Source organism: Cotesia glomerata, linkage group LG2 (genome assembly GCF_020080835.1).
Source record: "Cotesia glomerata isolate CgM1 linkage group LG2, MPM_Cglom_v2.3, whole genome shotgun sequence".
Taxonomy (NCBI): domain Eukaryota; kingdom Metazoa; phylum Arthropoda; class Insecta; order Hymenoptera; family Braconidae; genus Cotesia; species Cotesia glomerata.
Window position 1 is genome coordinate 523,723 of NC_058159.1, and position 12,166 is coordinate 535,888.

The 12,166-nt window shown below is 30.7% G+C and overlaps 3 protein-coding genes across 3 annotated transcripts; 2 read left to right on the plus strand and 1 right to left on the minus strand.

Annotated features, from left to right (window-relative positions):
* Nucleotides 1-817: 817 nt before the first annotated feature.
* LOC123259268 (dual specificity mitogen-activated protein kinase kinase dSOR1) lies at nucleotides 818-7,981 on the minus strand. The gene is made up of 8 exons (XM_044719615.1): nucleotides 7,816-7,981; nucleotides 7,512-7,737; nucleotides 7,337-7,449; nucleotides 6,135-6,246; nucleotides 2,573-2,749; nucleotides 2,273-2,480; nucleotides 1,154-1,320; nucleotides 818-1,050 (listed from the first exon to the last, which is right to left on the minus strand). The coding sequence occupies exons 1-8, from the start codon at nucleotides 7,935-7,937 to the stop codon at nucleotides 934-936; spliced, it is 1,242 nt and encodes a 413-aa protein (XP_044575550.1). The 5' UTR covers nucleotides 7,938-7,981; the 3' UTR covers nucleotides 818-933.
* On the plus strand, nucleotides 2,903-6,237 carry LOC123259266 (sodium/potassium-transporting ATPase subunit alpha-B-like). The gene has a single exon (XM_044719610.1). It carries the CDS (start codon nucleotides 2,938-2,940, stop codon nucleotides 6,052-6,054), a length of 3,117 nt encoding a protein of 1,038 aa, XP_044575545.1. The 5' UTR covers nucleotides 2,903-2,937; the 3' UTR covers nucleotides 6,055-6,237.
* Nucleotides 7,982-8,590: 609 nt separating the features above from the next.
* Nucleotides 8,591-11,762, plus strand: LOC123259270 (60S ribosomal protein L17). The gene is made up of 4 exons (XM_044719621.1): nucleotides 8,591-8,710; nucleotides 8,958-9,043; nucleotides 10,242-10,572; nucleotides 11,544-11,762. Exons 2-4 carry the CDS (start codon nucleotides 8,963-8,965, stop codon nucleotides 11,687-11,689), a joined length of 558 nt encoding a protein of 185 aa, XP_044575556.1. The 5' UTR covers nucleotides 8,591-8,710; nucleotides 8,958-8,962; the 3' UTR covers nucleotides 11,690-11,762.
* The last annotated feature ends 404 nt before the right edge of the window (nucleotides 11,763-12,166 follow it).

The window sequence follows — 12,166 nt, forward strand, 5'->3', positions numbered from 1 at the left end:
TGCAATTTAACAAAATTCATTACTTAATGAAGCAAAAATTTATTTATTTATAATTCACAAGTCACGGCAGTTACATAGTAACTGCAAGGTTGTTTGTAATTTATTAACTAATTTACAGAAAAAAAAATTGATTTATTTGAATTGAAATAAATATAAGAAAATACGATGGCTTTCATGTGAAAATTCATTAAAAACAATCTAGCTAATTAGTTTAGAATAGTGTCTTTCAGAAAGTATTGCCCATATACATTATATTAGTTATTAAATAGGAACTATTGTATCTATAACTATTGTTTATTGTTTTATATTTATAGCTGTTGTTAATTAATATATTTATTTTTAATTACTTGTTCATTGAATAAGATTCTTATCACAGTAACATACAGCGATGCTCATGAGAATAACGATACTAAATATATACTATTAATTGTTTCTTACATACTTTTATAAGGTAACTAAATATAAAGTAAAAAAAATCAATACTCAATATTAATTAAGTAATAAAAATAATATATGAAGTTTTTCAAGCACAGTGGCGTGTAATGCACAAGTGTAAGCGACTTTTTTTTCATAATTACTTAATTTACAGTTGTTATTATTATAATTAGAGTTCATTTATCAATAGATTATTTTATATTATAAGCACAATTTTATCAATTAATCTCGCTTTTAATTTTTATTATTCGAAAATTAATAAATAATCCAAATTTTTTGGATTTAATTATTAATTCATAGATTTGTCAATCATTCTTATTATTATATTATATATAATCCAAGAAGTGAAAGATCTGAATTTAAAAAGCCACTGTTCAAATCGTTCAAATCAAGGTAACAGATTTATTTTAAAAAAAATATTATGACGAAATAATAAACATTCATTTAGGAGTACTGAACGTGTATGTATGTTGTCAAGTATGTAAGAGTGACATTTATTCAAGACTGTACGTTCGCTAAACGAGTTGGAGTTGTGGGTTGCAGATCCATTGTTCGACATACCCATCCTGCGATGTCTACATTCTCAGATTCAGCTTTTTTGATCCATTCATGGCTCTATAATATTTTATTAAATTGTTTTGGATAAAAAAAATTAACTCAATAATATTTTAAGTCATTAAAAAATTTTTTTTTTATTATATAAAATAAATGTACTTACCATAAGTGTTTTTAAATCAGCACGTTCGGCTGGATTTTTCTTTAAACAACGGTCAACAAAATCAGTAAAGGAGTCTGTAAAAATCCCAGCTGGTAATTTGGGTGGCGGTTCATTAACAATGTAGTCTAGCAATTCAAAGATTGCCATGGGTCGTGGGCTACTTGCACCTATAATAATAAAAAAATTATAATGTAATTTATACTAGCAACCTTGCAGTCACTATGTAACTGCCGTGACTTGTGAAATATAAATAAATGAAATTTTGGTTTATTAAATAATGACTTTTGTTAAATTGCACTGTACTTTCTTACATATTGATGTTTTTAAAGATATAAGCTCATCTCGATGTTACACTCATCAAGAGCTTTCATTTGAGTACCCACATGCATTTTTGATATATTTTTCATGTAAACATATATGTAATATATGTAATATATATAAATATATAAAATATATGAAAAATTGATGTGGGTACTCAAATGAAAGCTCTTGATGAGTGTAACATCGGAATGAGCTTATATCTTAAAAAATATCAATAATTAAGAAATGATCTTGTATCTTGTCAACTACTGACATTTTTAAAGATAGAAGCTCATTCCGATGTTACACTCATCAAGTGCTTTCATTTGAGTACCCACATGCATTTTTGATATATTTTTCATATATAGATATATATGATATATATAAATATATGAAAAAATGATGTGGGTACTCAAATGAAAGGTCTCGATGGGCATAACATCGGGATGAGTTTATATCTTTAAAAATGTCAATAATTCACGAGATACAAGGTCATTTCTTAATCATTGACATTTTAAAGACATAAGCTCATTCCGATGTTAAACTCATCAAGTGCTTTCATTTGAGTACCCACATGCATTTTTGATATATTTTTCATATGTAAATATATGTAATATATATAAATATATAAAATATATGAAAAATTGATGTGGGTATTTGAATGAAAGCTCTTGATGAGTGTAAAATTGGGATGAGCTTATATCTTTAAAAATGTCAATAGTTTTCAAGATACAAGGTCATTTCTTAATAATGTATCTATAGATAGAGCATTTTCGAATGCAACCTAAATACTTATCATAATAAATTGACTAATCTTACTATGAGCTGGCGATTGTGAAGGTGTCGATTTATTATTAGCAGTCGTATTTTCTAAATTTTGAACAACTTGCGGTCCAAATATCGATATCAATGTTTTAGTATCTGGCGGTGGGATCGGGTACATTCCAATAGCCATTTCAACGAGTGATAATCCCAGTGACCAGATATCACTTTGTACCGAATAATGAGTACCTTGCAATCTTTCAGGCTGTAAATAAAAATCACAAAATTTATTTACAAACTGCACAAATTTATTTGTCAAAAAAAATTGAAAAAAAATTTTGTCAAAATAATACTTACCGACATATAACTCCGAGTGCCTACAAACGAATTAGCCATTGAATCAATCAACTGTCCCGATACTCCAAAGTCGCATATTTTTATTTCACCAGCACTGTTAACTAATATATTACTTGGCTTAACATCACGATGCATTATTGCGTGTTTATCTCTCAAGTAACTCAGTCCTTTGAGAACCTAAAAAAAAAAAAAAAAAAAAAAAAAAAAACCATTACCATAAACTTATTATAGAGTTTTTATATAATCAACTTTATATAAAACAATATAAACAAAAAACAAAAACCAGCAATATTCAAGTACTATAATCAAACCTCAATCTCAGTATAAACATTAAAATAAATAAACAAATAAATAAATAATAAATAATGTCATTAGCAGGGTCATCATTACTATCAACAAAAAAAGGGCCAGCTCCTCAGTTGCAAAAGAAAAAATTAACCGACGACGAAATAATAGACCTGCATCAAGAATTGCAAACAGACGACCACATAATCCCCCTAGACGAGCTGTGTTTGAAACTAAACACCCACATAGAAACCGGATTGACCAACGAAGAAGCTCAATTGCGTCTGGCTCAAGAACCGAACGCTCTTTCACCTCCAAAAGTAACTCCGGAGTACGTAAAATTATTCAAATCAATGTTCTCCGGGTTCGCGATCCTACTGTGGATTTGCGCAGGGCTCTGCTTCCTGATTTACTTTGTAGAAATCCTGCTGGGTCACACCGAGGAAGAGGGCATAGAATGGTTCGGAGTGATGATAGTTGTAATTTGCGTGATATCCGGTCTGTTTTCTTACATCCAAGAAGGAAAGAACTCGCGTGTGATGGAGTCGTTCACCCGAATGGTGCCAACTTTCGCGCTAGTGATAAGAAGCGGGGAAAAAAAGCTGATTCCAACGGAGGAAGTCGTCAGAGGAGACATTGTCGAGATAAGATTAGGTGACAAGATACCAGCAGACATACGGATAATAAGATCAGTTGGTTTAAGGGTTGAGAACTCTAGTATCACCGGAGAAAGTGAACCAATTTCTAGATCGGACTATCCAACAGACCCAAATCCTCTCGAGTCGCAAAACTTTGCGTTCTTTTCTTCTTATGCCGTCGCAGGAGAAGGCACGGGGATAGTTATTGCCACTGGGGATAAAACGATGATAGGCCGGCTGGCTGGGCTGACCACCCAAGTCTGCAAGGACGAAACCCCGATCGCCAAAGAAATAAAGCACTTTGTTAAGATAATCTCGATAGTGTCTTTAGTTTTTGGAATAATCTTCTTCACAGTTTCGCTGGTACTCGAAGGCAGCATCATGAAAGGCTTTATTTACTTGCTGAGCATCGTAATATCAAATGTACCTGAAGTTTTGTTAGTGACAGTGACAACAAGTCTCACTCTGACGGCCAAGAAAATGGCCAGCAAAAATTGCCTCGTCCGCAATTTGGAAGCTGTTGAAACACTAGGAAGCACTTCGACGATATGCTCCGACAAAACGGGTACTTTGACGCTTAATAAAATGACTGTCTCTAATATTTGGTTCGGAAATATTCGGCATCATGTGTCGGCAGTTCTCGGAAATCTGGGAGTAGAGCGAGACTTGTTGCTCGAAAAACCAGCGTTCAATTCCGTGATAAAAGCCGCTACTTTGTGTTTAAGAGCTGAATTTCGCGTTGATTCGGATTTGTTCATACGAATTGAAGATCGTGATGTTATTGGCGACGCTTCTGAGACAGGAATCATTAGATTCTGCGAGCATATTCACTCTACCAAGAGATACCGCGCTAATTATCCTAAAGTAGCTGAAATTCCCTTTAGTTCAGTTACTAAGTACCAACTTTCGATACATAGAGACGAAAAGGGCTTCAATATCTTCATTAAAGGAGCTCCGGAGGTTATAATGGACTTTTGTGCGGATATTTTGTCAATGGACGGAACCACGAGGCCTTTGACTCCGCAGGATACACTGGAAATAAGACACGCTTGTACTGAATTGGGATTTTTGGGTGAGCGCGTGCTTGCTTACTGCGATTTTTTCCTCCCGTACACAAACTACGCTGAGGATTATCAATTCGACACTTCAGCGATTGAGAACTACAATTTTCCGATGAAGGGTTACAGATTTGTGGGATTGCTAAGTCTGTTGGACCCTCCTAGGCCTTCAGTGCCCGACGCGGTTCATACTTGTCGCGCCGCGGGGATTAAGGTGATAATGGTGACTGGGGATCACCCGGTCACTGCGATGGCTATCGCCAAAATGGTGGGGATCATCGGCGAGGGCCACGAGACGCGTTTTGAAAAATTCCTCCACTTGGATACCAAATTTAGCAATAACAATGCTAATACTAACATCAAATTATCAAATATCTCTTCAAATTCTAACAGTGCTGAAGAAAATTACCAAGCGGTGATTGTAACTGGAACGGAGCTACGATTTATGACTGATAATGATTTGGACAATCTTATAAAAAGTTATGAAGAGATAGTGTTTGCTAGAACGTCGCCGCAGCAAAAATTGATAATTGTTGAAAGCTGCCAGAGGCTTGGAGAAATAGTCGCGGTTACTGGTGACGGAGTTAACGATTCTCCGGCGCTACGCAAAGCAGATATTGGCATTGCGATGGGTGTTACTGGGTCGGATGTTGCCAAAAGCGCGGCAGATATGGTGCTGATGGACGACAATTTCTCGTCAATCGTCACGGGGATTGAAGAAGGCAGACTGATTTTTGATAATTTAAAAAAATCTATTGCTTATACGCTCACTTCGGGGATTCCGGAAATGTTACCGATGCTAAGCGGCCTGATTTTGTCAATTCCGCTGCCTCTAGTCATGGAACTGGTGCTGTGCATTGACATTGGGACTGACATGCTCCCGGCAATTGCGCTGGCTTATGAAAAAGCTGAGTCGGATATTATGAAGCGACCTCCGAGAAATCCCCAGTATGATAAATTGGTTAACAAAAGACTTATCTCTGTGGCTTATGGGCAAATCGGTATGACTCAGGCGCTGGCGGGTTTTACTAATTACTTTTTTATTCTTGGCTATCATGGGTTCTTGCCCGGAGATTTGTTCGGTCTGAGACAAGATTGGGAGAATAAGAACATTGATGATTTGAAGGATTCTTATGGACAGATGTGGAACTATCAAAGCCGCATGGAGCTGCTGAGCGAAGCGAGGACTGGGTACTTTATCTCGATTGTTACTACTCAGATGATTGACTTGCTGATGTGCAAAACTAGGAGGAATTCTCTGATTCAACAGGGAATGGATAATTGGTTTTTGAATCTTTCATTTATTTTTGAAATATTTTTGACGGCTTTTATTTTATACACGCCGGGGATTGGAAGAATTCTTAAAACTTTCCCGATTGATCCTTACTGGTTTCTACCCTGTTTGCCTCTTGGATTATTTTTGTGGGGGTACGATGAATTTAGAAGATATTGTATCAGAAATTATCCAAAGAGTATTATTTATAGTGAAACTTATTATTAAAATTAGAAAATAAATTGTTTTTAAATAAATGTGTAAATTTGTTAATAAAGTTGTTTTAATTTGTAAGGATTTAGACTTACCGCTGATGTTATTGTTCCGAGAATTGGCTCGGGTATACGGCCTGCTTTTTTTAAAATCAAGTCCAGTGAACCACCGTCCATGTACTCCATACATATACTTATTTCTCCGTCACTATAATTATAAGCAAATAAATTTTTTTTAGTAATTATTTTTTATTTATTTTATCAATTGTTTTATTGAATTTCTTGATACACTGGAGAGTGTATATTGATGTAGCCACTATCCGAATGTCAATGTTGACTAAGTATTTTATTTTTTTTTTTTTCTTAAGGAAAAATGTCATGCCTATTTTTATAACAATAAAAAGAAAATAGCAGCCTAGCAGTCACTGCGTGACTGCCGTGACTTGTGAACTATAGATAAATAAGATTTTGCTTTATTAAATAATGACTTTTGTTAAACTGCACGGTACTTTCTTAAATATTGATGTTTTTAAAAGTATAAGCTCATCCCGATGTTACACTCATCGAGAGCTTTCATTTGAGTACCCACATGCATTTTTGATATATTTTTCATATATACATATATATAATATACATAAATATATGAAAAATTGATGTCGGTACTCAAATGAAAGGTCTCGATGAGTGTAACATCAGGATGAGCTTACATCTTTAAAAATGTTAATAATTCACAAGATAGAATGTCATTTCTTAATTATTCACATTTTTTACGATATAAGCTCATTTCAATGTTACACTTATCGAGACCTTTCATTTAAGTACCCACATGCATTTTTTATATATTTTTCATGTATACATATATATAATATATATAAATATATGAAAAAATTGATGTGGGTACTCAAATGAAAGGTCTCGATGAGTGTAACATCAAAATGAGCTTATATCTTTAAAAATGTTAATAGCTGACAAGATATAAGGTCATTTCTTAAATATTGACATTTTTTAAGATATAAGCTCATCCTGATGTTATACTCATCGAGAGCTTTCATTTGAGTACCCACATGCATTTTTGATATATTTTTCATATATACATATATATAATATATATAAATATATGAAAAAATTGATGTGGGTACTCAAATGAAAGGTCTCGATGAGTGTAACATCAAGATGAGCTTATATCTTTAAAAATGTCAATAGTTCACAAGATACAAGGTCATTTTTTAATTATGCATCTAGAATTTTGCAATGACATAAAATTTAACTAAAAAGTTAATAAAATCTAAATAAATTACCTATAAAATGCTCCGTAAAATCCAACAATATGAGCAAAATTACACTCATGAAGTACTTTAAGCTCCCGAATAATTTGTTTCTTAATCGCCGGCTTAACTTCTAAGTGTATTAACTGAAATAATTAATGAGTAAATAAATAAATATTTTTCTTTTTCACAATAAAAATTTATTTACCTTCCGTGCCATAATCAAACCATATTTTTTATGCCTGACTTTCATAACAACACCCCCATTGCCAGCTCCCAGCTCGCCCAGCTTTTCAAAATCATCATCACACAGCTCGCCGACTTGCTCCTTCTGTCCCAAGAAACTCTCCAAGCGTTTTCTCTGCTCCTCGTCCATCTCTAACTCTTCTAATCTTTCTTGTATCGCATCGATACTGATTTTTCCCATTACACCACTGAAAAAATCATTAGATAATAAATTTATCTAATTTTTACACTTAAAATAAATAATTAATAAATAAAATTAATCTTACTCAGGTATTACAGGTGGTTCCGGGTAGCTTGGAAGAGGTGGTACTGGTGGCGATGGAGATACCACCGGTGCCGGTTCAATAGAACCAGCAGGTAGTGTTAAGTTCAATTTATTTTTCGACATAATTATTTTATAATCTTTTAAATTACTTTTTAATCAAAAATTCACTTTAATTATTTATTTATTAACACGCAAATTATTAAAAAAAATAATTCATGACTTGAAAAATAAATTTTTTTTTCTTTAATAAAACAAATTAATTTTATAAGATTTTAATTAATTAATTAAATATTGTTGACTTTAATAATAACTAATTATCAATAAAAAACTAACCAAACAATTAATTTACTCAAACTTTCACCGAATAAATCAATAAAGTTACTTTTTATTCTAAATTAATGATTAAATAACTGCAAAATTATTAATTGATAATATTAATTATTAAAATTAAATTTATATTGTTAATAAATATATATATATTTATAAATTTTTATCGCCAATTGTTATTTGTCACTCAGAATATTCTTTTTTATTGACAGCTACGCTCACTTCTGCTAAACTTCCTGTTCACTCCCTAAAAAATATTTTAAAGATTCAAAAATAAAATCCCAAAAAAAGAATTAATAAATTTAATATCAAAATAAATATTTCAAGGTTAGAAAAATTATTGAATTAAGTATTTTTTATTTACTGTGAATAAATAAATAAATTAAGTGTAATTAATAATCAGTAAGAAAAAAACGCTCCAAGAACTTGCAACAATTCGAGTATAGTTGATAAGATTTGAAAAATCCACAAGATGGCGCCTTGTTCCCGGAAATTCTAGTTGCGTTGAAACGACGTCCTTAACGCCGTGTTGATCGGTCTTTCTCTTTTCCTAAGCGTATCGCACGAAGGTATGTTCCATTCTGAATTGCTAAAAAAATCTAATTGCATCTTTAATTAGAGAGAATATTAATGAATAAAAAATTTTTAAAGTAAAAGATAAAATTTTGAAGTTTTATTTTTATTAAATAGTTATTTATTGTCGGTCGAATCTTGAATGACTGATGAATATTTAGTGTCAAGTAACACGCTGGCTTGTTGCTCGCGTTCATATTGTTTGTAAGGTTAATTTTATTAATAAAGTGTTTTAATTTGTAGACAAAATGGGCCGTTATTCTAAGGAGCCGTCTAATATCACCAAATCGTGCAAAGCTCGCGGTTCCAACTTGAGGGTACATTTTAAAGTGAGTATTTATTTTTTTATTTTTTCTTTATAATAATGAGCCCTAACCTCTAAATCTTGTGATCTAAACTCATGACTCTCGACACCTATAAGAACTATGTACTGAATGCAACAGACATCCCTTTATTTATGTCAATTAAATTTATGAATATTAATTTGACAGTTTTTTTTATGAAAAAATAATAAGAAAATTAAAAAATTTATGAGAATTAATTTAGTAGGTATTTATTAATTTTTAGAATTTTTTTAACAAATAAATTAATGACATTAAAGTTAGCAGTCACTTAACAATTTTCTAATTTTATTTATCAAAAAAATTTGTTCGAAAAAATTATTTTTAAAAAATTGCATTTTTTATTTTTTAAAATTTCTAAATATCCATTTTTTTTTTGCCATAATTTATTTGCTGTAAAATTTTTTAAATTATTAAATATGTGCTGAATTAATTTTCATAATTATAGCAAAAATAAATAAGAAAAAAAAAATTGTCATGTAGAAATTTTTAAAAATTATAACTGCAATTTTTTAAAAATAATTTTTCAAAAAAGATTAATTTGTTGAATTAAATTAAAAAAATTATCAAGTAACTGCTAATTTTAATGTCATCAAAAATTAAAAAAAAAAATGTTTTTTCAGTTCTAATTTAATTAATGAAATAAATAAAAAAAATTTTAAACGTCTGTTTATTTAAGTATCAATAAAATATGAATTTTTAAAAATAATTTTATATAAAAACGTGAAAATTATCAGATGGTTACTGTTCACAGTACTGTCAATAATTAAAAATTTTTTTATTTTATATGGTAGCTTGACAGTCAAGCACTTGGACCTAACTTTGAATTTTACTCTAAATAATAAACATTTTCATGATACGAAAGTTAGCCGACGTTTTTAATTTTTTGATTTTTTTTTAATAATTAAAGTAGAACAAAAAAATATTTTTAATAAATTGCACTTAAAGTTTTTTACAAATGAAAATTATTTTTCTTTTTTTTTTGTAGTCATTTTTTCAATAAAAAAAAAATTAAAAAATTTTTAAATGTCGGCTAACTTAATTTTCATACATTTTCAATTAATTACTAATTAAAAAAATTCACTTTTTTGACTTACTGAATTACTTGAACTGTAAAATTCCAAATATCATTTTTTTATGAATATTGCATTGATGAAAAAATTTATTTATAAATTTAAAACTACAGAATACCCATGAAACAGCAAGAGCTATTAAAAACTTGACTCTGAGAAGAGCTCAAAAGTATCTTAAAGCTGTGATGGAACACAAAGAGTGCGTCCCATTCAGACGATTCAATGGTGGAGTTGGACGTTGCGCTCAAGCTAAGCAGTTCGGAACTACCCAAGGTAGATGGCCCAAGAAATCGGCTGAATTTTTGCTCCAGCTTTTGCGCAACGCCGAGTCCAATGCTGATTACAAGGGTTTGGATGTTGACCGACTGGTCATTGACCACATTCAGGTGAACCATGCTCCGTGCTTACGTAGAAGGACTTACCGTGCTCACGGTCGTATTAACCGTAAGTTTCACTCTTACATTATTTTATTTATTTATTTTAAGGTAGTAGTCTGGTAACTTATGCCTATTTTCATGACTTCTTTGGAGGGTGGTTTTTTATAGAAAAATAAAAATGAATTATCTTGAATATTTAGAGTGTTTTTATTTACATATTGAAAATATAAAAAGGAATTTAATAGTTTATTACTATTATTATTGTCACTCGAAGTTGGAACCTCAAAAAAAATGCACGTGAGTGGCCCGGGTGATTTTGGCTCTTGATGTTATCTGAAATCAAATATTCTTGATTATTCTTAATCTATAGACATGTCATTCTGGTCGGAACTACTGAAGTTAAATTTCAAGGGTAAATAACAAAATGGCGGACTTTGGAAAAAAAATTCCTTTTATTTTAGCCAAGAAAGGGTTGTAAAATAAAAAGTTGGGGGTGAAAAAAATTCTCGTTAGTACCGACGAGAACTATAAGTGTTTAGAACAGCCTGTTAAAATTTGAAAGCAATCGGTTCAGTAGAAAAAAAGTTAGGACCCGGGCCACCCACGTGCATTTTTTTTTGAAGTTCCAACTTCGAGTGACAATAACAATAGTAATAAACTATTAAATTTTTTTTTATATTTTCAATATGTAAATAAAAACACTCTAAATATTCAAGATAATTCATTTTTATTTTCCTATAAAAAACCACCCTCCAAAGAAGTCATGAAAATAGGCATAAGTTACCAGACTCTACTACCTTAATACACGGAAAGAACAAGATGACACTGGATATCATCCCAGATTATACTGCGTGATATCTGGACTATACTAATTGTAATCTAAATTATATTCATTGTAATCTAGATTATACCAGCTACTATCTAAATTTTTTTTTTCACACAGTATAATCTGGGATGATATCCAGTGTCATTTTGTTCTTTCCGTGTCTCTTTTACGGCTCCAAGATTTGAAATTATAGTTAAAAAATTTTTTTACAGCTTACATGAGCTCACCTTGTCACATTGAAGTCATTTTGACAGAAAAAGAAGACGTGGTTACCAAAGCCACCGAAGAAGAGCCATCGAAAAAGAAATTGAGCAAAAAGAAGCTTGCCAGACAAAAAGAAAAGATGTTAAGAGAGTAATTTCACATCATTCTCTTTTGTAATCAAGTTTTAATGGTTTATAAATCAATAATAAAACAAGAAATTAAACATCCATGGACTTGAACCAGGTTATTTTTTATTTATTTTTAGTTTTTATTATTTATTACCAATTTATTTAATTTTTTTTAATCCCCAGTAATTTTAATTTTTTTATTACTATTAAAACTTATTAATTAATTTTTTTTTTAACATAAAAATAATGAATCAGGATTGAATTAAATTTTAAAATAATTTATGTTATAATTATAATTTTTATTTTCAAAAAATGAATTTGTGATTTATCACAAATGATAATATCTAAAATAAAATAAAATTGCGGTCTCTAAATAAAAAGTTATTACATAGTAAATTAAAATGTATAGTAATAAAATAAATTGAATGAATAATGCAAGAAAAATTAATACAAAAATATTGGAGATACGGTTCGAGGTGTTTTTTCTTTTAATATATATATAT

Excerpts from the sequence above, each read along its gene's own strand:
- LOC123259266 (XM_044719610.1), top strand. The coding sequence starts at position 2,938 with ATGTCATTAGCAGGGTCATCATTACTATCAACAAAAAAAGGGCCAGCT.
- LOC123259270 (XM_044719621.1), top strand. The coding sequence starts at position 8,963 with ATGGGCCGTTATTCTAAGGAGCCGTCTAATATCACCAAATCGTGCAAA. Across the intron at positions 9,044-10,241 it reads ACTTGAGGGTACATTTTAAA|AATACCCATGAAACAGCAAG; the intron begins GTGAGTATTTAT and ends TTAAAACTACAG. Across the intron at positions 10,573-11,543 it reads TGCTCACGGTCGTATTAACC|CTTACATGAGCTCACCTTGT; the intron begins GTAAGTTTCACT and ends ATTTTTTTACAG.
- LOC123259268 (XM_044719615.1), bottom strand. The coding sequence starts at position 7,937 with ATGTCGAAAAATAAATTGAACTTAACACTACCTGCTGGTTCTATTGAA. Across the intron at positions 6,247-7,336 it reads TTTTACGGAGCATTTTATAG|TGACGGAGAAATAAGTATAT; the intron begins GTAATTTATTTA and ends TTATAATTATAG. Across the intron at positions 2,481-2,572 it reads GCACTCGGAGTTATATGTCG|CCTGAAAGATTGCAAGGTAC; the intron begins GTAAGTATTATT and ends TTTTATTTACAG.